This window comes from Oculina patagonica, chromosome 6 (genome assembly GCF_052425735.1).
Source record: "Oculina patagonica isolate OP01 chromosome 6, crgOcupat, whole genome shotgun sequence".
Taxonomy (NCBI): Eukaryota; Metazoa; Cnidaria; class Anthozoa; order Scleractinia; family Oculinidae; genus Oculina; species Oculina patagonica.
In genome coordinates this window covers 37,052,875-37,080,556 of record NC_135763.1, presented here as the reverse complement: position 1 = coordinate 37,080,556, position 27,682 = coordinate 37,052,875, and the positions used below count along the sequence as shown (strand labels likewise).

Genomic DNA, 27,682 nt, shown 5'->3' with positions numbered 1-27,682 from the left:
GCAAAACAGCTGGTCAACAGTAGTGTGGTCTCGTGCTATTTACGTTGTCAGCGGTTTCACCCATTTTAGAAGAAAGCCTCGCAAAAAAAAGAGAACGCATCGGAGATCTGCCGAATGCAAAGCTTTGTTCATTGAATTTTCGCCTTTTAGCGAGTGCAAATGGCACGCATTTTGCTCATGAGAAATTTAGTCATATTTTGCTTGATTTTGGTTCATTTCCCTTTTCGATTGGATTCTCTGGGAGCCGATGAAGACCCGTACAAAATATTGGGTGTTTCTCGCTCTGCAAGTCATTCCGACATAAAAAGAGCTTACAAGAAAATGGCACGAAACTGGTAAGGATTTTGAAATTATCTTTTAGAGATCTTCATTGTGATATTGAAAAATCTGTTACCATGTAAGATGAAAAAAATCTGATTTGCAATCCATGCTCACAAGCGTAAACTTCTATTCTTGGAAGAAGAAATCGGTTCATTGTCAGAGTAGTTATTTTGTGTACAAAAGTTTCACCTGCAGTTTTGTTGACATGCTGATGGTACGTGTTTGTTATGTTACGTTCCTTGCATATGATCTTCTGATTTTGTCCTCTCTGTGTATTTAGGCATCCAGACAAGAACAACGACCCTGAAGCTCAGGAAATGTTCATCAAAATTAATGAAGCTCACGAGGTAGAGTCATAAGGCACCCTCACTTCTTTATAAAATCACTCTTTTGCTTACTCTAAACAATAAATACCTTTCAAGTTTCTTATTTTTGTGAAAACTTTTATGCGTTTTTATCAAAATTAAAACAGCTAATTAAGTTAATTGATGTATGGTGTATCTTTCCATGATCCTCATAAAAATATATTAAGACATATTAGCCCAGGGGGGGGGGGGGTGGTACTTGCAGTATACATGACGGGGAGGTCCGACGTATTTTTTTGGTTGAAAATTTACACCCTCGGTATTTTTTTTGGGTCAAGAGATCTGTCATATATTTTTTTAGGTCTTAAAGTCTGTTTTATTGAATAAATCAGTATAGAGGTGCTAGGTCTTGTACTTTTTGGGGCAAAAAATTTTGATGTCAGGTATTTTTTTGGGTGTAAAATTTCAGGCTCATGTATTTTTTTGGGTTCGCAATATGAAGCTCCGTCGGACCCCCCCCCCCCCCCCGGGCATATTAGAACATAAAAACTTGCTAGCCCAGAACAGGAAAATTAACAGAAAACAGGCCAAAGTGGAATACAGTTTGGGGATAACTTGGTTGTAATGAGTCATTTCAAATTAAGTGTACTAGACCAATTTGGGACCCTTTTCAAAATGTTGTTTCAGAATATATCCAAATCATATACAGTTTGGGAATAACTTGGTTGTAATGAGTCATTTCAAACTAAGTGTACTAGTAAAACCGAAATTAATGCCTTTTCAAATTGTTGTTTCAGAATATATCCAAATCCTTTCAACATAAGGTTTAATTTAATGTGAAATCCCCACCCCTCTGGAATTTAGAACTTTCAGCTTCATGCATTCCTTCTAAATGTCTTTTACCCCCTCCCCCCCCACCTCCTTTTCCTTGGGTAGGTAAAAAAAACATTGTTAAGATGAGTAATGGCATTGGTCTCAAAGCATTAAAACTTGACTGACCTGTATGAAAATTTGTAGATTTTGTCAGATGAGGAAAAGAAGAAGAATTTTGATATGTTTGGAACCACAAGCATCAGTGGCCGGCCTGACAAACCATTTTATGACCCTCACAGTGGATTCAGCTTCTTCTTCAATGGAATGCCTTTTCAAAACACTTGGACAAAGCCGGGACAGATTAACTACAGAGCATATTACAAAGCAGTGTTACCAGAGAGCTACGAGAAGCCTTACTTAATAGAAATCATCTCAGACTGGTGTTTTGCATGTAAGTAATTAATACTAAATTAATGTGAGAGACAAGGTGGCCAACTGTGTAGCATGCTGGGCTCCCAATCGAGTGACCCCAGGCTGACAACAACAATTTGTGGCTGGGATTGCCAGGCTGCGTTTTATATATGTTTTGACAAGGATCTTCGTTGTGGATTTAGGGCCTTGGCGTAGACTCAAAAAGAAATCCTTGGCATATCTTCGGTGTGGGATGTACACAGAATGCACCCTGGTGGGGTTATGTGTTTTTAGGCAAGGCAGTTATCTTGTAAACTGCATAATTATTCTCCACTAGAATATAAAAGGGTACTGGTTATGCTGGGGGCTGCCCTGCAATAGACCAGCATCCTATCTTGGGCTTGAAACAACTAGGAGTATGTCTACTCCCCCTGGATGGGATGCTATATGTAGTTTATCACTGGGTTACACCCATCATTTAATTCACCAGTACCCATTTTGTACACCTGGTTGAAGACAGGCCCTGCGAGGGTAAAGTGTCTTGCCCAAAAACACAACACAATGATCCCAGCCAAGGCTCAGACCCAGTTAGCTCGATCTCACTGGAGTCTAGCACAAGTAACCCTTAAGCCACCTTCCTCCCACCATCAAGTCCAGAGGGGAGAAATGATACTCCTAAATTGCTTCATTTTTGTGCCAACATAGAAGTAAAAAACATTGAATCTTCTATCCTGTATGAACTCACATTACAACTACTATTGATTCAAAGGTGCGCAGATTGAAGAGGTGTGGGAGGAAGCCTCAAGTAGCATGAAGAAGACTGGCATAGGGATTGGCATAGTCAATGTCAACAGAAGTCCACGACTGACTGATGCACTAGGTGTAGGGAGGGTTCCCACAATCGTCGGTATTATCAGTGGACGTGTTATGTACTACAGTGATAGTGTCACTGTTAAAGGTTTAAAGGATTTTGTCATTGGGTTATTCCCAAGTGATTTAGTTGAAAAGGTAAGAATAAACTGCTTTTTATAAATTGAAATGTCATAGTAATGGGTTGCACAGTGCTTAAAGGGATAGTACATTAAATTCAGACTGGGTCGTGATCAAGAGGTGTGCATTCTAGATAAACCAAGGTCAATGTGCTGTGTTCTCGGGTTAGACACTTAACTCTTACAGTGGCGCTCCTTCCCTGAATATGGAAATTGACAATCTGTTTGAGAAACCTGTCAAGTTACATTACTCCTGTAAGCAGTCAACCCGCCCATAAGCAGACACACTTAAAGCCAGAAATCTTTCCTTTTGGGAGAGATGTCTGCTTATTATCTCTAGTTAAAAATTATTTATTTTTTGCTGTTTGTATGTGGCAGGGATTAACTGTCAACTTACACATATGAGGGGTGTCCGTTAGCGAAGGTTCGATAGCGTCTCAATAAATTTAATTGATCTCAACTGTTAATTAATAAAAGCTTGAATTCCTTTAAAATTTTAATATCTTATTGAAGTCTCCATTATGTGTGACCTTATCTGAAACCTAAAATTCCTTGTATTTTTAGGTTACAGTGAACAATGTCGATACTTTCCTGACAACAAGCGATAACAACAAACCAAGCATTCTGCTGTTCTCACCCAAGCCTCTGCCGTCACTCCTTTACCATCTGGTGGCTTTCAGCAGTTACAAACAACAGTCATTCGGCTTTGTTTCATTATCAGACAACTCTGCAGAGCCTCTCAGAAAACGATTCCAAGTGGACACTAAGGAACCCACTGTGTTAATTTTTAAGGATGACGTGGCAGTACCAGATGCTGTTGTCAAGGTAACATGAAATGTTGCACTTCTGGAATATTGTGAAGTAGTTCCTGTACTTTTACAACCCTCCAAGTAAAGACCATTTTAGTCGCCATGGCAACTAAAATTTTGGAGCTGGCGAATAAATTGGAACCAAGGTCGCCAGCCTGGCAACTAAAATTGAGACGAAGGATTGAAAGCGCGAGCATAATAATTATGCTCGCGCTTGCAATCCTTCGTTTTAGCGACTAAAATTTTTCACTGGCAACCAAACTTAAGCAGTCGGTGGCCAAATGGCCACTAAGGATAAAAATAAACTTGGAGGGTTGTTTTATGCCAATTTGTTCATCTGGCTACAAGCCCAGTGTTTGCACTAATGCCCAATTCCCTCTATATGGCACACGCCTGCAGGGAATTATGGAACTTGTATTCATCGTTGCTAAGTCTCGCACATGGTTTGATGAATACAACTACCATGATTCCCTGGAGGTGCGCGCCATAGAGAGAATCAGGTATTCTCATAAGTTTGAGTTCAAGTTATTCAACTAGAATTTCGGTTTGGAGTCAGAGTTTCAAGCTTGAAAGCATGATACAGAATTTTGGATATAAGAATTGCATCTCAATCATTACAAGTGTATTAGCATATTAACCCCTTGCCCAGGCTACCAGAGCCTAACACACTAAGCAACTGGTGGCCATTTTGAATTTTTAATGAGATTCTCAATTTGGCTAAGTAATGGCATCTTTTCAGATAAAATATTAAAGTACACCTAGATTGAGCATTTAAATTGAATTCCTCTCCTTTTTCCGCATTCTCTCGCTGTACAGTTGCCTCGTACAGCTCCCTGGCGAACTCCTTGACCATTTGCATTTGGAGATTCAATTTCTTCGATCGATCGAGGCTTCTTCTTCGCCATCTTCTTCTTCTTTTTGTTCAGACTCAAAATCACTGACTCAAATTCTATGTGACTTAAATCGCTTACATCAGAGTCGCGATCGGCAAAAATTTCAGCAAAAGCTTCATCTGTGTCGATTTTGCCTTCACGCATACGAGCCGCCACTTTGTAAATTGTCCGAGCAAAAAGCAATTTTATTCGGTCAGCGGTGTTTTAAAAGTAGTGCCAGACCTTTCTCAACAACCAGGGATGATTTCTTCAAGGCATCGCGAACAACCAGGCCTTTCAGTGGTGTCCTTAGGTTGAGGACGTATATATACGTCCTCGGACGTTGCGTGACAACAGAGGGGACGTATATATACGTCCTCGGACGTTGCGTGACAACAGAGGGGACGTATATATACGTCCTCGGACGTTGCGTGACAACAGAGGGGACGTATATATACGTCCTCGGACGTTGCGTGACAACAGAGGGGACGTATATATACGTCCTCGGACGTTGCGTGACAACAGAGGGGACGTATATATACGTCCTTGGTAGGCAAGGGGTTAACAGTTCCTGTTTTAATCAAAACTGCTTAGCAGGTGGAATTTACATTGTTTTTAATGAATCATCATTTTGCTGCACAGGGTTCAGAACTGACTGGTGGAAAGTTGCAGGAAGTAGTCAAATCTCACAAATATCTGCATCTTCCAAGACTCTCATCAAGGGCCTTGTTTAATGAGCTTTGCCCTGAGGAGAGGTTTAGATCACAAAGAAGGTTAGTGAATTTGTTTTGACAGAAAATACAATGTACATCCAACCACTGCCTTTATATTTGATCAGAAGAATATTCCACTCATTGAATGTTACAAATTTTGGTGTTAAGGTGTGGCCAGTCTGCTTAGCAGAGGTGTCTGCTTAGTGATGGTGTCGGTGGGACATCATGTCCACATGGGAGGCGTGCAATTACAGGAAGTACATCCACTTAGAAGAGTTGCCCATATTAGGGAGGTGCCCAATTACAGGAGGTGTCCAATTAGGAGAAACGTCCATTTAGAGGATGTTTTCACAATAGAAGCATCCACACAGCCATAATGTCTGCCATGAGAAGGTTTCCATGTACTTAGGGGAAGTGCCCACCTACACCAAAGGTGTCCAATTAGGGGAGGTGCATGCTTAGGGAAAGTGTCCACTTAGGGGAAGTGTCCAATTAGGGGAGGTGTCCAATTAGGGGAAGTGTCCAATTAGAGGAAGGGCCCACTTAGATTAGGTGTCCACTTAAGGGAAGTGTCCAATTAAGAGAAGTGTCCAATTAGAGGAAGTATCCAATTAAGGGCGGTGCCCACTTAGCACAGGTAACAACTAGGTTTTTTTCTATTATCGCTGCTTCTACTTAGCTCAGGGAATCTACTAAGGTATGTACTAAGCGGAGGTGTTAATAAAGGGATCTGCTAAGAAATGGTATCTGTTAAAGGGGGTGTTCCCTAAGCAGTAAGGGGAAGTATCTTCTTAGGGGAAGCATCTTTAAAGGGACAGCATCCACAGTGAGATGATGATGTATTCTAAGAGAAGGTGTCTTATTTACTAATGGTTATCGTTAACTTTTTTTTTCAGTCTGTGTGTGATTCTGTTTACTAAGCAAGGCCAACACCAGAAAGAGAAGCTTGTATTGAAATTATTAGCAAAAGATAAAAAATTTCTCTCTGAGAAGCGAGTGAAGTTTTTGTATGTATATGAAGATGTACAAAGAGAGCTAGTTGGAGAGTTTAAAGATGGAAGGAAGGATGACCGATGTGCAGATAATTCCACTGCATCAAAGGTAAATAGTGAACCGGCTCTCCTCTCCTCTCCCCCTTCTTCTACAGTGGAACCCCGATTTTTTTTGGCAAGGGGACAGCAAAATGGTATCATTAAATCGGGATATCATTCTAAAAGAACTCCCGATTTAATGATTTTGCGGCAGAGCGACTAAAAATATCATTGTATCGGGATGTGGTTAATAATTTTTTTAAGTGCAATCAATAAAAATCAATAAGTCTGCCCAACATGATACATGTACTGTACTGTATGTACTTTATTTAATTGCAATGGGTAATGAAGCACAAATGCAACAACCGAAACACAACATCAGGTCCTTCCACATTTTGTGCAGTGTATATAAGCTCTGAGAATGTTGTGGATTTCCGTCATAGTTGTTGTTAAACAAAGGAACGAAGGAGTTGTCCTAGAAATCCCTGTGACATATACTTTTTATCACAAGAAAATGTCAAAGTTCAACAAGCTAATAGAACTACTGAAAGACAAGGAGGGTAAATTTGCTTAGATGCAGCATAAACAACCCTTGTGAAATTAATTATATGCTTGGGTCGCTAGATTTCCATCGTTATACCAGGAATATCGTTGAACCGAATATTGTTAAATCAGGATTCTGCTCCATACAATTTACTGTAACTATTGTGCGACACAGAATGTTGATCATCAAATCGGGAATATCGTAAAATCGATGATCATTCAATCGGGGCTCAACTGTAACATGATACAGTATCAAGAAACTTTTTATAGAGCATTTTGTGCTATAATCGCCATCTACTACTTTATAATCTTTAGGTCATAATTCTTTGGAACAAAGGACAGAAGCAAATCAGATATGACTGGCTGTCAGGGGGGTGGTGTGTGTCTGAAGCACAGGAGTCGCTGACCAAGGCCAGGCTGACTGTGATGTTAGATGACTTACTGTCAGGGGAAGGAAAGCTGCGCTACATGTCAAGCATTCCTCTCATCTACAATGAGCATGCTCCGGTTAGTAGGCTTTCATGAGATTTTATCATGGTGAAAATGGATTTGCCGTGTTTTGTTGTAGCTACTAATCTGACTTTGGCATAACTGCTATCCATTCTCAATAATTGGCTGTTTTTGCCAAAGCATAAACTGGAGTTAATGTTTAGCTCAATTAAACCTTGCTCTCCCCGTGGATGTGTTTTTCCGGCAATCTGTACCCCGCTCTTTGAACCGTAAACATGTACTTGTATCTCCCTCTATTTATACTGGCCAATGAATGATAAGCTTGCACGCGTTCACAGATTGTCGGCCAATCAGATCCACACAGCCTTCCCCTGTTTACTCTTGCGATCACAGACGATCTTCACTTGCAATTCAGCTAAGCTGCTGGACTCTAGCGTTTATTTCTCTCGCGTTTATTTCGCCCTTTCAAGAGCTAATCGCTATTTACTTTCTGCCAAGTAATCATGACCGACTACACAAAACTCACGTCGGAAGTTCTTCGACTTTTGTGCCAACAAAGCAGTCTTTCAATCCAAGGCAATCGTCAAACTCTTATCGCGCGCCTCCAGGCGCAACAACAACCAGCCAAACGGACCGGTAGCCGTGCGCCCGCTGGACGTCCCAAACGTAAAAAAACCTCTTCAACGCGTGTTCGCACTACTGAAGTCACTCCTGACGCCGAGTCCATAGAGGAACCTGACGATCAGGCCGCAAATCCAACGCCAGATGGCAACACCACTGGCGAAGAACCACGCAACGAAGCACATGCACAGTCTCCGATCACCGTGGATCAGATAACATCAATCGTCTCGGCGATCGTCGAAAGCAAATTTGCCACCCTCACTAACGCGCCAGGACAAGCAAGTGCATCAACAGTGGACCCAGCCGTTAACTTGGGCGATCCAAACTCCGTACAACAGCTCCTATCCAGTACTCCAGCTTCAAACTCCGGTGACCTCGCGGCGCACGTCGACGAAAAAACTCGGAAAGCTATTGTAAAGGGTGAGTACGTTGATTTTGTGTCGCTGTTACCCGAGAATTCTACCGCTTTCTCGACCATTTCCGATCTTGTTACCCTTACTGTCAACGGTGAATCTTTACCTATTTCTTTTCCGAGCCAGCGGAGAGCTAAGAAAGTCCCCATCGATTCCTTCGATCGATGGCTGTCGGCTTTCTCCGTTTTTGCCACCGTTCTCTTGTCTGCATTTCCACACCGGGCCGTGGAGATGTTTGCTTACCTTAGTATTATCCAGTCTGCTCACAAAAAATTCTTAGGTCTCTCCTGGCTCGCTTATGATATCGACTTCAGAAGAAGGGCTGCCCAAGACCCGACCCTTACTTGGTCCAAAATCCACCCCCAGTTGTATCTGGAAAAATTTACCGGCATGTCGCGTTCAGCATGCTTCACTTGCGGTGGGGCCGACCATATGTCTCATTCCTGCCCTCTCTCTTCCCATAGGGACAACCCAACCTCAGGTGGTGACCCCTGCCGAAATTTCAACCGGGGAGTCGCCTGCATCAGGACACCTTGCCCCTACCCCCACCGCTGTTCAGTCTACAACTGCAACGAAGCTCACCCTGCCACCGCCCACCCCAGTAAACGCTCTAGTACAGCTTCAAAGTCAAGTGATCACAAGCGTCGATGATTTTCTTTCTACAATTAAACCGCGTACCCCAGTTAATGTTGATCTTCTCGAATCCTACCTCGAAGGCCATCCCGACCCTCATTTTGTTACTTCGCTTTGTTTGGGCTTACGGGAGGGCTTTCGTATTGGGTATTCTGGTCCCCGGACACACTCTTTTTACCCCAACCTACGCTCCGCCAACCTCCACCCAGATATCCTGGAACAAAACCTTTTGACTGAGGTCCTTAACGGCCACACTGCCGGCCCTTTCCCTGTCCCCCCTTTTGAAAATTTTCGTATCTCCCCTTTGGGTCTAGTTCCCAAAAAACACTCAGACAAATGGCGTACTATTTTTCACCTCTCATACCCTAAAACCTCCTCCACTAGTATCAACGCCAACATTCCCATTGAGGATTACACCCTCCAGTACATCACTGTGGACAATGCCATCCATCTCCTCCTCTCCCTCGGGAAGGGTGCATTTATGTCCAAGACAGACATTCAGTCTGCCTTCCGCATAATCCCTATCCACCCCCAAGACTGGGAACTGTTAGGCATGCAGTGGAAAGGGCTTTACTTCTTTGATACCGTACTCCCCTTTGGGCTCCGGAGCGCCCCCTTCCTATTTAATATGCTATCAGATGCCTTGGAATGGATAATTCGCCACAAACTCAACATTACTGGAGTCATGCACATCCTGGATGATTTCTTTATTGCCCTCCCCCCGCCTCGGTCCCAATGCTCCACAGCACTGTGTAACCTCCTGACTGTATTTACTGACCTGGATATCCCCCTTGCCCCAGGCAAGACTTTCCCCCCTCTACACAACTAGAATTCATGGGAATCCTACTGGACTCCTCCCGCATGGAAGCCAGACTCCCAGACGACAAACTGAACAGGCTTCGTTCACTTGTCTCTGCCTGGCAGTCTAAAACCAATTGTCGCCTACGCGACCTACAATCACTCATTGGGTCACTACATTTTGCATGCAAAGTCGTGGCCCCTGGTCGTCCCTTTCTTCGACGCATGATATCACTAACCCGGGGCTTGTCCAATCCCAGCTCTTTTATCCGGCTAAGCAAGGAATTCCAAAAAGACCTGGACATGTGGGCACTCTTCCTGGCCTCCTGGAATGGGGTTAATCTTTTCCTCCCTCCTTTTTCCCCCTGTTCTGATTTTGTCTCCCTAGTCACCGATGCCTCTGGGTCACTTGGCTATGGGGCCTTTTTCTCCCCTCACTGGTTCAATGGCAAATGGCATCCCCACCAGCAACTAGGGTCCTCCCCCGACATAAGCATTGCCTGGCAGGAACTTTTTCCCATCTACTTAGCTTGCGCCGTATGGGGGCCCTCCTGGCGTAATATGCATGTCCGTTTCTCTTGCGATAACCAAGCAGTGGTGTCCATTATCAACACAAAAAGCTCCAAAATCCCCCGCATCATGGATCTCCTTAGGCCCATTACCCTTTTCACCCTGCAGCACAACTTTACCCTAACAGCAGTTCATCTAGCAGGCCTCCAGAATGGCATTGCTGACTCCCTTTCTCGTTTCCAGATGGAACGTTTCAGGGAGCTGGCACCAGAAGCCTCGCCTACTGGCTACCCCATCCCGGAATATCTGACTCGTATTTAACCAGTAAAGTCTCCAGCTACCTATGGGGCTCCCTGGCACCTTCCACTAGAAGAACTTATGCATCTGGAGAAAAACAATTTATCCTGTTCTGTTTGAAGTTTGGTCTCGTAACACCTGCCACCCCTCTCCTCCCCGCTAAGGAGGTCACTTTAATTTATTTTGTTTCCCACTTAGCTGAATATGTTAGATTTCACACCATTAAAGTTTACCTAGCAGCGATACAAAATTTACATGTAGAGTTCAACTGCAACCTCAACTTTGCCGACATGCCTCGCCTCCAAAACACCCTCCGTGGGATCAAACGTACCCTAGGGCTATCCAGACGAAACCGTCTGCCCATTACCCTTTTTATCCTCGAAAGCATTTTCACACTCCTCTCCCCCAATCACTCCCTCGATATCGACACGGTTATGCTCTGGGCCGCTTTCTCTTTAGCATTCTTCGGTTTTTTGAGGTGCAGTGAACTCACATGTAACGGTCAGTTTGACCGCAACGTGCACCTCACCCGTGAGGACATTGCATTCTTCCCGAATATCACCAGTCCGCAACACATGACAGTCTGCATCAAAAAGTCCAAGACAGACCCTTTCAGGCAATCTTCAACTATCACCATCGCCAGTTCACAATCTAACGTCTGTGCAGTGGCTGCCACAAGAGACTTCCTTCTACAAACACCTGGCTCCTCCCCGCAGAGCCCCATGTTCCAGTTTAAGGATGGCACTCCTCTCTCACGACGTATCTTGGCCTCTAACCTACACACTCTACTTGATTTGTGCGGCCTCCAATCCAATAACTACAACACCCACAGTTTCAGAATTGGGGCAGCCACGACCGCGGCTGCTGCCGGCCTTCCTTCATGGCTCATCAAGATTCTTGGCCGCTGGCGCTCCGACTCCTATGAAAGGTACATTCACCTCCCCCAAGCTACTATACTGCAAGTACCATCTACTATGGCTGCCTACCACCGGAACCACACTGGAAATGAGAACTTAACCACATTTGACCCATGGATATGATAACTTTACAAACACTGCAGTTTTTTGCACCTTTATTGAACAGAACTTGGACCATACTGGTCCGCCTATTTGCACGGACAGTAGTCTAAAACTGATACCTTAATTTTTGTTAATTATGATAGTTTTTTCTTTGGTTAACATATCTACTAGTTTTGAGAGTGGCAACTACGCACTAGGAATCCTGTCTGAGGCTTCTAACAGTATGCTACTCCCGCACCATCCTGGGTGGGGCAACCGTTCGCTTCCCTAAATATACAGCTCTCTTAGCAGCCTCAGTGTGGGAGGATTCTGTTTCCAGAATTATGGGGATAAGTGTTGCTGGCGACAACCCTTCAGTCCCACACTGAAGCTATGCCTGGGTTGCCTTAGCTTGGGTGAGAAACGGTGGACACATCCACTTCCCCTCGCTACCATCCCTCCAGGAGCTTGGCATAGGTACACGCCACCCTGCCTCTGTGCCCCGTGACACCCATCTCACGGTCTTATATGCCACTCGCTGACACTAGCCCCGAGTACTGGCCTCGCCCATGGCAGGCAGCTCTCGGGTCCAGGACAACACTTATTCCCCCTACCTTTCTCCCACATAAACGGTGTCCTTTTGATTGTGCGTGACATTAATGGCTGTTTTTGCCAAAGCATAAACTGGAGTTAATGTTTAGCTCAATTAAACCTTGCTCTCCCCGTGGATGTGTTTTTCCGGCAATCTGTACCCCGCTCTTTGAACCGTAAACATGTACTTGTATCTCCCTCTATTTATACTGGCCAATGAATGATAAGCTTGCACGCGTTCACAGATTGTCGGCCAATCAGATCCACACAGCCTTCCCCTGTTTACTCTTGCGATCACAGACGATCTTCACTTGCAATTCAGCTAAGCTGCTGGACTCTAGCGTTTATTTCCCCACCCACCCTCCGCATTTATCTCATAGCCCTACTGTTGCCACTCAGACGAAGCATTTCTCGTAGTCTACTAGTTTACATCTGTTTCATTTGTGATGTTATATCCAGTTTATCTATAGTTTATATATATAAAAAAAAAAAAAAAAAAGCGATTTTTGTAATACCATTTTATTTGTTGTTGTTCTTTAATAAACGGTTTGGGGGATAAGTGTTGCTGGCGACAACCCTTCAGTCCCACACTGAAGCTATGCCTGGGTTGCCTTAGCTTGGGTGAGAAACGGTGGACACATCCACTTCCCCTCGCTACCATCCCTCCAGGAGCTTGGCATAGGTACACGCCACCCTGCCTCTGTGCCCCGTGACACCCATCTCACGGTCTTATATGCCACTCGCTGACACTAGCCCCGAGTACTGGCCTCGCCCATGGCAGGCAGCTCTCGGGTCCAGGACAACACTTATTCCCCCTACCTTTCTCCCACATAAACGGTGTCCTTTTGATTGTGCGTGACATTAAGATATCTTTACATCTTACCAAATGACAAAGAGCAATGAGAGGCGACTGTACTCGCACGCTAATGAACCACTTACTTGAAAAATATAAGACCATTTGGGCCAGTAAAATGGTCAAAAGAACTCGGAATACAACAAGGAAAAGAATCAACGTATCTAAGTTAACCATCAGTTTAGATAAACATCGCCTTCCCGGAGCAAGTGTAGCCTGCGAATACAGCCGCCCCTCATTCGCGTCCCGCAACGAAGAGCAAGTGCCGCAAACGTTATGGAATATTAAATGATAAGAAAAAAAATCTTTTATTATCATAGGGACTCATATCAGCTTTGTTCAACTGGTGTATAGATGCATTTTACTATGTGAAGTCCTCGATGTACCGGTAAGTTGTCCTGTTGTTGTTGTTGTTTTTGCGTGAGAGCATGACCTTAAAAACATAGCTGATCATAGAATGTCCAAAAAGGATACATGTACTTTGATATTTTGGGACAGTATTCAAGATGCCACTTGACCTTTCTGTGCATTGGACTTCAGATGTCGAACGGTTCGGGTTCAAGCACTGTCTGGAGTTATTGTTTTAAGCAAGACATTTTACTCTCACAGTGCCTCTCTCCACCCAGAGGACCAGAAAAAATACTGGGGAGTAACCAGCGATGGACTAGATTGACGATTAGAGTCACACAGAGTAACACTCACCCATTACGCTTTTTATATACCAACAGATTGTGTTTTCTATTTATTTTTGTCAGGAGAGAAACCCTTTCTTTGCTTTCGTTGTTGTGTGGGCTTGGAGTCATTCTGTTTTTTAGCGTTTTACTTCCTAGCGCAAGGTAAGCAATTATTGAGTAAATGTAAAACAAACTCAGATACCTTGAGGCCCGTTTTCCTACTAGTCGTACTGTTATCATTTTAGTAAGAGCGAAACTAAGCAAAACGAGAAAAAATGATCATAACGATTATCTTTCCAAGATAGCCTTATAACAGACCATCATTCATAATTTTCAGGAACCAACTGGCAAAGAGCGCTCTTAGGCTAGTTCGAAGTTCTAACAGCACCACATGAAAGTACTGCTCAATAGCTTTCAATTGAATGGTCACACACTAGAGTTTCATCCACAGACTTAGAACTGTACAGCATAATAAACAGTACCACATGAAAGTACTGCTCAATAGCTTTCATTTGAATGGTCGCACACTAGGGTTTCATTTATAGAACAACACGCCAAAATTTTTTGCTTGAAATGTTTTAAAATCACGCGTCGACTGTGCAACGATTATACACGGTAGAATGTAATCTTTTTAACTTCTATTGTTTATTTATTTATTGCACTTTCTTCAGTGACCCTATAGAAAGGGTACACAAAGCGTCATCCAAAAGGAAGCACGGTGCCCTACAGAGTGAGTCAGCATTGGGCCTCCTTCGCTTAGACCTTAGCACAGTGAAGTCCCTGATCAGAGACGCACCCCCAGGTCAAATAACATTCACTTTGTTGGAAGATGCTTTCACCGGACAGGAAGCAGTGAAGTCTCCGCTGGTACAAGCTTTTGCTGATGTCGTTCATCCCTATAGTGGGTGAGTTGTGTTCTTTTGTCTTTCTATAGACTGTTCTCGGCAAAAATCGCGAGAGAACTGGACGCCAGTTCTCTTTCGCTCGTCCCCGCTCCCACCCCGACGTGATTCTCGCTTGCGTTCCCTTTCACCGCTGTTTCTTTTACGTTATAAAAATAGAGGCTGTGAACAGATGACTTACCTCGGTAGGGAATTATAGCAAACCATAATGGCGACAAGAATATCAATAAAGAAAATGTTAAAAGAGCAGAACAGTGATTCTGCACGTTCGACGTACATCACTGTACTTCATGTTCTAAACCCGGGGGGGGGGGGGGTACTTGACCTAAGTTTAGGTATAGGGGTGCCGCTGGGGGTTTGAAACCCTGACCCTGTTTAGGACAATAAAAACTTAAAATAGCTACCCTGTGTAGGACAACACCCCCTATTTTAAGACCCTATGTAGGACAAAGGACAACAACGACAATCATTTATGCTTTATTGTGACTGCGTCCCGTACGCGATGATCGACGCTTTGAAACGCGAACACCGATCCCAGCATATAAAAATATACTTTTCATTAAAGCGAAAGCGAAAACAACGTAAACACTCGGCGGCAGTCTTTCAGCCATACCCTGTCTAGGACAGGTTCAGGCCCTGTTTAGGACAAAAGAGCATGAAATTATATACCCTGTTCAGGACTGGAGGAGTCAAAAACGATACCCTATCCAGCGGCACGTCCCCGTATAGGCCATATAGGGGAGTGCCCCCCCCCCCGGGGGGTTCTAAACTGCTGAAACTGTCTTAGAGTTAAAGCAATTTGAACCACAGCGGCGATGCCGAGAACAACGTCGATTAAAATTAACATGAATTCATATTTTACTTAAGATCTCGCGATTTTCTAAGTAGATCAATTTTAATTGGTCTGTCTTTCGGTGTCAGAGCTAGCCTCAGCGGAGAAGGTGCCTCAGCGGAGAAGGTAAAAACAGAGGCGTTCAATTACACATTGAAACTCGTTTCGCGTTGTTGTTTTGCAGTACTTGCAAAATGTACCGCACCTCTCGGCTTTTCTTTAGCTACAATCACCGAGTCATTCATTTGATATAGACCATTAAAGGAAACTTTGAAATTATATTACCTTATGTACATCTTTACACATCTGAAAAAAAGTAAGCCTCAACTATTTCCACAAACAGTTATAAGCCCCCTGCTGTATAGCCCTGCGAATACAGCCGCCTGCGCCTGTCCGCGCTCCGACCCGCTTGTTGTTTTAAGCGGGTCGGAGCGTGTAGAGGCGGCTGTATTCGCAGGCGACCTGCTGTATAACTTTGCATTTTATATCGTTTCGAAACGTTCAGACTTTCGATTTTAATTTTTTTATTTATTAGCAATCCGAATTTCAAATTCACGTGGCTGTCAATCTCTGATAACCTGGCTTGGTGCACAGAAGTGATGGAAGTGGATCAGTTTGGCGAAGTGACGCCTGGAATTGTGTTGGCGTTAAACGGGCACAAGAAATACTTATCAATCTTTAAACCCACGGATCTTACCAAGAGTGCGTTCTTTAAGAGTCAAGGAGGAGACCTGATGGGATTTGATAACAGTGATAGCGAGACAGACACTAACGAAGATGGACAGACAGAGTATGAGAGAAAAAGACAAAAAGTGTTGAGTTTATCAATACGGAAACAGTTGGGAAATTGGTTAGAGAAGTTCTGTGATGGATTGGTGGAAAGAAAGCGAGTTGCGGAATGGCCAAGATTTACCGACTAGTGTAGTTTAATTATTTATTTAATAAGAAATTTCTTTGCCTGGGTAACAGATGTTGAAGATGTTTTGTTTCGTGCGTTTTTATTCCTCTGCTCGAGTGGACCCGAAAAATTCCATACTGATGACGTAGTTTGACCAACCCGTGTAGCGTCTCTGATTGGTTAAATATTCGCGCGCAAATAACAACCAATCAGAGACACTAAACGGAGCCCTTCGAGCTACGTCATCAGTATGGAGGTTTTCGGGTTTGACTGGAAGCCGTAGATTCCGAGAAGCACAAAGAACATACCCAGATCACAGGAAACCAAATAATGATGATTTGATTTTGTAGAAAAGTACTCGGCAAATAACAGGAAGTCGTTAGAAAGTGAGGATGGAAACATTACAATATGGACAAACTTGAGGCGACGCTCGCGCTGTCAAGTTTCAACTGAACGTTGTAAAAATGTTGCCTCGACATGGAAATTCCTTTAAAATTTGTTTTAAGAACTTAGCTAGAATTCATAAAGTTTTATTTCATAAGACTGGGGAAAGTGCCTGCTTTATAACTTTTTTTAGTAGAAACTCAGCTGTGTTCTATTGGAAATCCACGAATCTGATTGGTTCTCCCACTGATTTCTATTCGCCGATAGAAAACAGTCGCGCGCGCGAGTAGCTCTTTAAGCGGTAAATTTTCTTGATTTTTGTCTTCAAAGTGCACAATATTGTAGGTTTTGGACTGCAATCCTTTAGAGTTTCTACTAAAACAATTAGACTACTCGCCCTCGTTTTCTATGAGCGATAGTCAACTCGGCTGCGCCTCGTTGACTATTTGCTCATAGAAAACTCGGGCTCGTAGTCTAATTGTTAAAAGTAAATACGCGTTGCGGCAACATGTTGCGCTTATTATAATAGACATGAGTTCAACTTGAAACATGTCGCAGCACAAGAAGAAATACGTGCGACAAGTTGCAAAACTTTTTTGACAATATTAAACTTATGATAAATATATTATTGACGAGGCTTTGTCGCCAAGTAAGTGTTAAAATAAGCCGTTGATCTTCAAATATGAAAACAAAAAGGCGTGAAATTGTTTTTTTTTACCCAATACTGTAAAGTGTGTTTTCTGTCGGCTCAAGAAAATTGAAATTTCGAATTTTTACAGTTACTCTCGTTGTTGATTTCGGGTGGTTAATGTCCCTGTTCAGTAGAATCCCGATTTTTCAACCCTCCAGGAAAAACGAAAATTGCTGCGAGAAATCAAGGGGAAAATAACTGAGAAATACTATTTATGGGAAACGAAAATTGCTTCGAGAAATCGGGAGTTTCGAGAAACCGAGGGTTAGAAATCGGGATTTTACTGTTATATTTTTCAGAAAATGTATTAAAAATTACTCGAACATATTTATTTATTTCTGTTTTTATTGTCTCGAGTAAGAGAAAGTTTTCTTTTTTACAAACATATGTACAAATTAAATAACTGGAATATGAAATACAAGTTTACAAGTTTTGCACGCCAGAAAAATAATGCTACGAAGATGTAAACAGTAATGTACAATTACCACTGAAATTAAACTTTTCCAAAATGTCTTCAGTGTGTCTGGTTTTGAAACTTGAATTTAACTTAGTACTCAGATTACTTAGAGGAAACAAGAACAAAAAACCTTTTTAATGGACCTCTTTTATGAGAACTTTGAGGCTAAGAGCATACCCAAACTGAGAGTTTTTTTGTCCACTTGTTTTTGCAATAAGCTCAAAGTTCATCTTAAAAATAAACTAAAATGAAAAAAGTGTACTAACAGTTCGTTTGGGTACATGGGACGTCTACTTGAGCTCCAACTGAAAACTAAACCGCGCAAACATGACACGTCTAACATTTTAATCGTTTTTAGGGTCAGATCTCTCCTCCCCTAAAGAACACAGAAGTGGCAATTTGAGCGAAAAGTTTGCCTTAACAACGTTCCTCTTGATTTCATTTCGTTTCTCCCCCTGACAAATCACTTATGTATTTCAAGTCCACACACAAGCCATAAAGCCACGAGAAAATGTTCCATATAATATTTTCTGTATATGTACAAAATCCTCTTCAGTTTCTCCGTGACTCCATTTTGCTCCGAGCTCTCTTTTTCTGCGTCACTTTTACGTGAAGAAACGCAGGCGCTAGAGTGACGTTGAGAAATGGCGGCGAGGTCACATCTTCAACGATGATAACATAGTCACCTACGAATTAAAGACAATAACAATAGAATATCATAAATAAAATTCTCCTTACTGGCCTCTAGATAACTCATATAGTACTGGTGTGGAGAATGTTTAAACCTCCCAAGTGAGCGAAAGCCATCTGTAGAATATTTTCCACTGAATTGCCAATTCACCGCGATTCACACCTTTGGAGGATGATTTATCCAGTAATCTCTATCTAACTAGTAATACGTGACTCGCAGGGCCTCGCGAAGCTCTGGGTTGGGGAGGCGGGTGGTGTTATAAATAAGGAGTGGATTATTTGAAGTTGAACATTGTACATATTCAATTTTCCACAGTAGGCAGGAAGATATATTTGTTAAAAATTAGTAACGGGCATGGCCGCGACACCCTCGTTCCCAGGGTCTACTCCGCTTTGAAGATGGCGGCTCTTTCAGGTTCGTATAAAAGAGGTATAAAGCGTTGGGAAGCGCAGGCTATTTTCAAAATCATCGACAAATTATTGGATAGTCGCAGTTTGGACATTTATTTAAGGGCATTAAAAAAAAAGAAGAACGAACGGCAGGAGGATTCGAACCCTCCGCCCGCGCGCCCCTGATGGCGATGAAAGGTTTATAGCCTGAATAGGCGTTGAGGGAGTATTATGTGGAAATCAGTGTTATTTTTATCCGAAAAGAAAAACGATAAAAATGAAAGGCTCAGGATTCGAACCCACAAAAAAATAAGGAAAAAAAAAAAAAAAACCCTAGCCGGATTCGAACCCGCGCCCTCAGTCCCGAAGATCTGATTTCAAGTTCGACGCCTTACCATTAGGCCACCAGCGCACGGCGGCCGTGTGACGTCATTTCCGCCAGACACCAAGCTCACAAATATATATATATATATATATACATGACCGTAAACTCCACACGAGATTTCATCCCGCCTGAGCCCTTTGAGGGACAAAATTATACACCCCGCTACGCTCGGCCTTCGGCCTCGCTTCGCGAGGAATAATATATGCTAAAAGCTAGAATTCTTCCGTAGAATAGGGATCCAGTAGCGGTTTATTCGATCTTCCAAGAATTTTTTTGAATTCACTTCCCCACAAAATCTTTGTGTTTACAGAAGGCGGTAACGCGCGACTGTCCTTTGAGCATGGCACGTTCAAATTCCATTCACTGATTGGTCGAGTAAATTTTCGGAAATTTTTATTGGTTGACAGCACGTGAGCAGCAAATGACTGGCATGTGTTTTTCTGCCAGGAACTCACCCCCAATGGAAATTATCACGTGACAGTTGTTTATCGTGTCTGTAAATTGCGGAACCAATTTTGGTCAATGAAGAGAAAGAAATTCTTATACGCTGTAATTTTATGGATTTAGTTCCACTCACCCGGTTTACAAAATTTATCATCTTTTTCTTCTTTTTTGTCCTTCTTCCGTTTTCCGTCAGCCTTCTCTACCACATCAGCCAAAGCGTCTTTCTTCTTCTTTCCGTCTGACACAGCGGATGAGGGCACGCTTCTGTTCGCAACTTTCAGCAAGTTGGCGTTCAGTGCTGCACTGGCCTTGCCTTTCCACCTGAAATCATAAAACACAAATGCCAAATAGTAAACTTTGAGCGGTCTGGCACTGGTTTATGAAAGTTTGATAAATATTGTCTAGAAAACCGCGTACGATTTTTTAACCAATCAAAACCAAAAGTGCTTCCAAACCTTTCTCGTTTGCCACCGATTCAGGTTGCATTAAAAAACGCATGCATGTATAGGGGTCATGAACGGTCCCTCAAAATTTTGCAGTGCTCGCGAAATTAGGCTTCTGCTCGGAATGCTCGCAAAATTTTAGTGGGTGCCGTTTGCTAGTGCTCGCACAGTTTTACAAGTACTCGCATGCTCGGTTTTTAGTGGAGGTAGCTTTCTGAAAAGTGCTTGTTGCTTGCAAGGCTAAATTTTGTCAAAGCTCGTGTTCGCGAAGAAAAACGCTGTTGTCGCATGCTCGCAAAGACCATTTGATACCCCTTTGTATGCATGTGCATCAAGCCTGTCCATGTAATTCAGTAAGCATCTGGATCATTTAGAGCAGTTTTCAATTGAGTGTCGTAAAACCAAAACCAAAGTAATTACTCTGGCCAATCACAAAGGACACAGACAATCCAGTGAACCAATCAAAACTCGAAGCAAATACTGGTAGCTGACACGAAACGCGGGAAAACGTGCGTGAGCGCGTCATGATTGGTATTGGTTTTACTTCTGATTGGCTGAGAAAGTGGCGCGAGATTTTTAAGCCAATCACTAAGCATAGCAATGCAAAACCAAAGCAAACGCAATTTACTTTCGACACTCAAGTGAAAACCCCTCTATGCCCAGTATCAGGATAGCAGAAGGGTACAGATTGAGATTTTCAACGACATCTGTTCACCCTGGCACCGGGTAATTCCACATACCTTGCATTTCCTGTCCTTGAATCTGCAGCGGCAGCCATATCCTGCGTGGAGGACTGCATAGATGCAAAACTGTTCAGTGGTTTAACCCCAGGGGGGAGGGGGTGGTATGTAGAGATTCTCAAACAGTGCTTTCCCTGCTGCAGTACGTACAGGAGAGACGGAAGGTGGCAGACTTAACACAGGTGGAACCATCAGTGCTTCAGCTGCCACGGCAACAAAACACAAAAATTAGTAGATAATCATTACAAGCGGGTCCAACTGGAAATCTGTGAAACTGACGTAGTCTCTTAAAAAAAAGGGAAGCCGCGAGCCATGCAGCCCATACTACCGGAGCTTATCCCGGTTTCGGTAGCATTAAGCAGCTAGGAAAATTTCTACTCGCCCCTGAATGGGATGCTAGTCCATCACAGGGTACCCCCTCCCCCCAGCATTATTGTACCCATTTATACACCTGGGTGGAGAGAGGCACTATGAGAGTAAAGTGTCTTGCCCAAACACAACACTGTGAACCCAGCCAGGTCTCGAACCCGGACAGCTTTATCCGTAGTCCGGCGCACTAACCATTAGGCCACCATGCCTCCCAACGTGTTCTCTTACTGTTGTATATTTGCTGAGGGGACAAAGGGAAAATAATCAGACTTGATTTTTCGACTTACGAATGCATGAAATTGCAGGTTTTGGACTGCAATCCTGTAGTGTTTACTAAGCAATTAGACTACTCACCCTTGTTTTCTATGAACTATCTTCAACTTGACTGGGCCTCTTGGACCATTTGATCGAAGAAAACTTGGGGTCATAGTCTAATAGTTAACACCTATTCACCAAAGTAAAGGTGGCTAGTGGTGGATATTTACCAAGCTGCAAAGCGGCTTGCCAGGTAAATATCCACCACTAGCCACCTTTACTTTGGTGAATAGTTGTTTTAGTATATACCAAAACAGTGAGATAACATAGCCCGTAAGAATGATTTTTGACTTGTTTTTCAATTTTCTCACGCACGTTGCTCAGAGGTAAATAGCAAAGGATATTTCGAGTTTGAGTAGCCAATCAGCGTGCGCCAAAAGCACTTTCCGCTGTTTTAGTATATACTAATTAAAATTATTAGCAATATTGTACCAAGAACTAAAAATTTCAATTTGTAAGAAATAACCAACACAAGAAATTGACATTTACCATCTCCTCCAAGACTTGTGCTCTTGTCGTAACTAGCAGGCATCATGGTGCTGGCCTGTGACGGAGCAGCTGTCCTGCTCGGCATTTCAGCATGAGCCTCGAGGATTGAACTTTCTTTGTCTCCAACATCTGACGCATCAGTAATCTGACCACAATGTAATATGGTTAGTCTATTGATTCAACAGTTTTCAAAATAGTCTGTGAAACGTTAAGCTCTTGAACACCACAGGAAAACACCTGTGCATAGTGAAATAAATTATGGGAAACTGCATACCAGAAATCCTCAAATACACAGGTGAGGAAGCTTTATAGAGAGAGGGCTTACCGATATTCAGTTTTGAGAGGGGGAGCTCATTTAATTTGGCAAAACATCAGGTTATCAGTTTACCACTCCTTTTTTGTGCTACACTTTGATCAATGAAGTTTTGTACTTGTGAAATGCAAGAATTACCATTCATATTGAGGGCAAGTAGCAGTAACACATTTACAAGTACTGTAAGTAAGTTCAAGCCCACATTGGTACTCAGTAAAAATGCAGTCTGTCAAGTATTGTTTTGATTGTGAAGGAAAGGGGGGCAGGAAAAACTAAAAAGAGAGGAGGGGGGGCTTGAATTTTTTTTGCTCCAAAAAGGCTTAATAGGGAGAAGGGGAAGGGGGTTTAACAAAGATTATGTTACTTTATGGAACAAGCCATGCATTTATCACAGTGGTGCATTACCTGAACATTGTCCATAGGTTTAACTAACTCCTCCCCTATGGGTGAAGATGCTTGAACTGGTCTGTTAGACATAACACTTGGTGCCTGTGAAGCAAATCCTTGTAATGCCATCTCACTTGATATCTCTCCAAGCATCTCTGTTAATGGGTACGGCTCAATTTCAAACCCACTAAATTGTGAAAAATTCAAGAAAGAAATTTTGAACAATTTAGCATCAAGCACTGAATAAAAAGCTGTGTTCAAACATGTATCGGGTCTACAAGGTTGAGTTTCAAATAAAAGCCTGTATATAAGAGAGAGCGGCTCGCTATCAGTTTTTAAGACTTGTATAAAGACATACTTTTTTAACAAATTTTATAATTAGACTTTTAGTTAGTCAGTTAACTAGTAAAAATTAGATAGTTAAGTTAGTCAATTAGTTACTTACTTAGTCAACTAGTAAGTTAGTTAGTTAATGAGCTAGTTTTTTTTAATGATTCTTAGTTTTATTTCCATTTTTACAGCTCAGCTATTTTATTTGTTAGTATTTCCTTTTATCACTGATGTAAATTTTTTAAGTAAATTTTGTATTTCAATAATGTTTTACTGTAAAGCGCCATGAGCCATGGATATGGCGCTATATAAATCTTTTATTATTATTATTGTTATTATTATTATTATTGTTGTTATTATTTAAAAAGAAAATCAGTAAATTAGCCCATTATTTACTGCAAAAAGAACATTTTTGCAAAAAAAAATAGTTTACTTCATACTTACAATGGTGTCATGATTGTATCCAGTTCTTTTTCTGTCCCGTCAGCAGATTTTCTGCCAGAACCAACTTTAATTCCAGCTGTCACCTGCAGCAATCGTCCTTCCTCTGAAAAGAAAGCGTAAACATAGTTAATCAGGATATATTATCATTCAAAAAACTTGGTCAACAAAGGAGTTTTAGAGGCATTTTCAATAGTCGAGTAGTGCTCAGGGCTTGAAGAAAACTTCCTGCTTTCGCCTGGACAAGCAGCTCTCAAATTTTGCTTTCCCAGGTCAGTTGCATGTTTGTCTTATGATTCAGTCAGCAGAAAGCTTGCCTAGGCCCTAGCCCATAAAACAAGTGAGAAACAAAGTCATTTGCCTGCCTCTTAAAGCAAACAATCTTTTAAAATTGTTCAATCATGTACATTAAATTTGATCATGAAAAACATACTTAATCCATGTGCATTTATAATCATTATTTGTTCAACTAATAAGATACCACAAAATACCCAATGACTTTCCAGCCTTATGATTAGATGAGTGTATAAATCAAATTAATATTAGCTGACCTTGAGTTGGTTCCCCATCTGCTGTCACACACTCTACTTCAAACCCAAATGGTCTCCCTTGCATGAATTCTATGTGCTCATCTCCAACGATTCGTATCTCCACAGTTTCCACTAAAATACAAACAGTGCTGAGATACACATATTCTCCCAACTAGTCTTCATAAAAAACAAACCACTGCAACGCATATAGCCAGGGATGCAGGTGTTTCCCAAGAAAGAGGGGGAAGGGGGCTCCCCCCCCAAAAAAAACCCTGGGTTAGAGCTGCAAATAATTTCTTTCATTTGAAAGGACATATGTCCTACTAAGACGCCATCTTAGTCGGACAAAACAAAATTGTGGTCGGACATTTTTTTATTCATTTATGATCAAAGAATTGTCTGGACATTATTTCAGACCACACTTGGGATTTCGTCAGACACGAGCAAATTTTGGTCGGCCATTGTCCAATGACCGACTGTTATTTGCAGCCCTGCTGGGTGGGGACACGCCCCAGGTGGGCACTACCTATGATGGACAACACGGAGAGGCTCTGCACAAAAGGGGTGTACACCTTTTGCAGGGCGTCATGAAGTTTTTAAGCAGCTGTTACATTGAAGTTATCACTGTGCCATGGCATTTCACTCTGTATGCAAGTGTAATGTACATGTACAGTCAGTCGAACCTCGATTATCCGGACCTTGATTATCCGGATTTTTCGATTATCCGGACTTCCTTCTCTGGCCCCAATTTTTTCATGAATATTAATTAGTCACATCCAAGACCAGATATAACTAAGTTCTACGACGATTTAAACATTACTTCAAGGTGGTTTACCTGACAAAAAACATTGGAAAACCTTTGATGTGTAGTTTCCAATCGAACAACATTTAATACTTCGGCAGGCAACTTCCTTATTCAGTTTCCACTAGCCATAAAAACATTCACACAAGTAAATTTGCTTTCTGTCTTTGCTTTGGGAACTATGCGGATCTGCACCACATCCAGTCAGATGCCCTGTTTTTTTTTTTTGCTTATTAATATGCATACTTTCGATTATCCGGACTCTCGATTATCCGGGCTATTTAGCCTAGTCCCAACAAGTCCGGATAATCGAGGTTTGACTGTAACACCAATCAACATCTTCACTCCTAACATCAAGTGAACTGAGCCATAACAGGTGTTATGGGTTATGGCCCATAATGACAGCCATACTTTTGCAGGCAGGAGATAGACATTAAAGGTAAGGGACTCTCAAGGGTTAAAGTATGAAAACTATATCCTGTCCAGTGGCACAAAGCCAGGTAAAGCAATGCAAATGCTGTGGTACAATTTTATCCTTGGTACAATTTTGTATTTTACTTTGTTCTGGTGTATGGTAATACATGATGATGAATATAAAACAATAGAAAAAAAACAAAGTATACCAAGGGTAAAATTGAACCACGACATACAGTGTATAAAGCATTCTGATTGTTTTGGCAATACCACCCAAAATAAAAGGAGAACGACAAGAGGCATGCAAACTCTTGTGCCCAAATTGTCTTGGTGACTGGCTTCGCCTAAAATAACCAAAATGATGCTTGGAAAATTCACTTGAAAAAACAAAATACCATGTTACTGTTAAATGATTTTTAATACCTTCAGGCCTGCCATTCACCCACATTCCTTCATATGAAACACCTGACGTGTGAATCATAGATCCTTCACCATTGAAAACATCTCCCCACCACTGGCCCTGTACAGTAAAGAGCATAAAAGTCAAGTCCACTGTGTTTCTGTCACACTTTGCTTGACAATCTTCCAACTGTACAAGGTAGCCTAACTTTTCCAAAATCTCTGGATGAAACTCTAGTATGTGATCCTTCAAATATGAAAGCTGTTGCAGTACTTTAATGTTACATACTGTTTATTGTGCTGTGCAAGGTGGTTTAAACTTTTAAGTCTGTGGAAGAAACCCTTGTGTGTGACCATTCAAATGGAAGCTTCTAAGCTTGTTTGAAAACGAAATTGAATTAAAAATTATGTACAACTATTAATTTTTAACTTACCCCATAAATAGTTCCATCCACAAATTTCATAATTCCATGTCCTTGCCGAAGGTCATTGACCCAGTCTCCTTCGTAAACATCACCATTGCTGCAAGGATTAGAATATTGTGGCAGATTATGACATGATCAAGAGGTGGGGAAGTAGTATTTTAATTGAGGCATTTTACCTGAACATTAACTTTCCTTCACCATGTCGTCTGTGATTGTGAAAAGATCCCTCATAAATTGATCCGTCGGTACTAATTAGTTTTCCTTCTCCTGTTACAAAAAAAAAATACATTTACATGTAAACATGAGTGGTAAGACCCCTATTCCCAAAGTAACAGAAACATTTAAGGCTCTTCTACTACATGAATTTGAAACTATAATTTCTTTGGCACCTGGGTTTGAAATAAAACCATTTCATGTATTAAAGTGTTTTTTAAGGTTTCTTCTTACACCATGTTAAATCTTTAAATGTGATTCAAGGATGAAACCTGTACTCCTTCATTTATAAACTAGTCTTACCTTCACGTCGATTTTCCACCCATTCTCCTTCATATCGTGATCCATCGCCATATATCATGATTCCGTGTCCATTCAGCTCACCTTTTACAAACTGGCCTGTGTATTCATTCCTTGTTGAAGCCCAGCGGCGAAATCCATGTCCCTGGATTTCACCATTTATAAACTGTCCTTCATAAAAGCTGCCATCTGCCATAACAAGTTTGCCATGACCTAAAAATGGGTTGAAAGAATAAGAAACAGTTTAGTAACACAATCTAGTTAGATGGTAACACAAACACAAAGGTGTCAGCAACTGTTATAACATCAATCATAACACCTAAAGTACACTTTGTTCGCAAACACCTAAAGTACACTTTGCACTTTGTTTGGCACCTGGGGCCCAGGGATTTGCATGCAGTTAAGAGCTTCTGGCATGCACAAAAAAAAAATTTTAAACACATGCTTGTAACTCAGTCTGCAGACTTGCCAAAGAATGCAACACATCCCTCTCACTCCCTGCACTGACCATAAGTTATAGGTCACTGCATCTCGCATTGGATGCCAGGCACCAAGTGAAATTGGCCAGTATGATACTGACTAAATAGAAATAATATTTAAGTTTAAGCTTATTTAAAATAAAATAGAATGGTTAAAATGTAATTTCAAAGTTCCTTGATTTAACAACCTTAGTCCATTAACAAATTAAAACTCACCATGCTTCTTTCCCTTGCTCCACTCTCCTTCATATCTAAAGAACTTGTTGGAATAATTGTATACTCCAAATCCTTGAAAACACAAGAATCAAAAGACAAGTATGGGTTTGGTTGTGAGCTCAGTTGTCTTGCAGCTACATTTATTGCATTCGGTAAAAGTTTTACACCTTCTTACCGTCCCTCAGTTGCTTTTTTGTTTCACCAATGTAATTTCCTGCTCCTTTAGATGTGGTGTTGTTCAATATTGTTGCCATTTTCTTTAGGAACTTTTGGATTACATCGACATTTTGTTTCTTTCTGTCAAAGATGTACAATCGCCCGCCATATTTGTTTTCGAGTGGTTGCTAAGCGGGCAGGCG

At 41.9% G+C, this 27,682-nt stretch overlaps 3 protein-coding genes across 4 annotated transcripts; 2 read left to right on the top strand and 1 right to left on the bottom strand.

The window, feature by feature from the left end:
• The first annotated feature begins 89 nt into the window (after window positions 1-89).
• LOC144657579 (dnaJ homolog subfamily C member 16-like) lies at window positions 90-17,860 on the top strand. 2 transcript variants are annotated; one of them, XR_013571580.1, is made up of 13 exons: window positions 90-335; window positions 602-668; window positions 1,644-1,890; window positions 2,620-2,858; window positions 3,404-3,664; window positions 5,163-5,293; window positions 6,130-6,334; window positions 7,123-7,314; window positions 13,292-13,359; window positions 13,727-13,807; window positions 14,317-14,550; window positions 15,915-16,853; window positions 17,150-17,860. XR_013571580.1 is itself a non-coding variant. In XM_078517928.1 (12 exons), exons 1-12 carry the CDS (start codon window positions 160-162, stop codon window positions 16,297-16,299), a joined length of 2,286 nt encoding a protein of 761 aa, XP_078374054.1. In that variant the 5' UTR covers window positions 90-159; the 3' UTR covers window positions 16,300-17,860. The 2 variants fall into 2 exon arrangements, 1 of the variants encoding a protein (XP_078374054.1); XM_078517928.1 differs by having other exon boundaries at window positions 15,915-17,860.
• LOC144657587 (uncharacterized) lies at window positions 7,421-12,953 on the top strand. The gene is made up of 2 exons (XM_078517939.1): window positions 7,421-8,298; window positions 8,756-12,953. Exons 1-2 carry the CDS (start codon window positions 7,761-7,763, stop codon window positions 9,751-9,753), a joined length of 1,536 nt encoding a protein of 511 aa, XP_078374065.1. The 5' UTR covers window positions 7,421-7,760; the 3' UTR covers window positions 9,754-12,953.
• Window positions 17,700-27,656, bottom strand: LOC144657584 (MORN repeat-containing protein 1-like). Its single transcript, XM_078517934.1, is given in 14 exon segments — window positions 17,700-18,495; window positions 19,852-20,039; window positions 20,902-21,002; window positions 21,004-21,104; window positions 22,075-22,219; window positions 22,793-22,961; window positions 23,549-23,651; window positions 24,097-24,207; window positions 25,715-25,811; window positions 26,125-26,212; window positions 26,292-26,382; window positions 26,632-26,841; window positions 27,324-27,395; window positions 27,499-27,656. Coding segments are annotated over 14 exon segments (1,689 nt in total). The 5' UTR covers window positions 27,578-27,656; the 3' UTR covers window positions 17,700-18,361.
• Window positions 27,657-27,682: the final 26 nt, after the last annotated feature.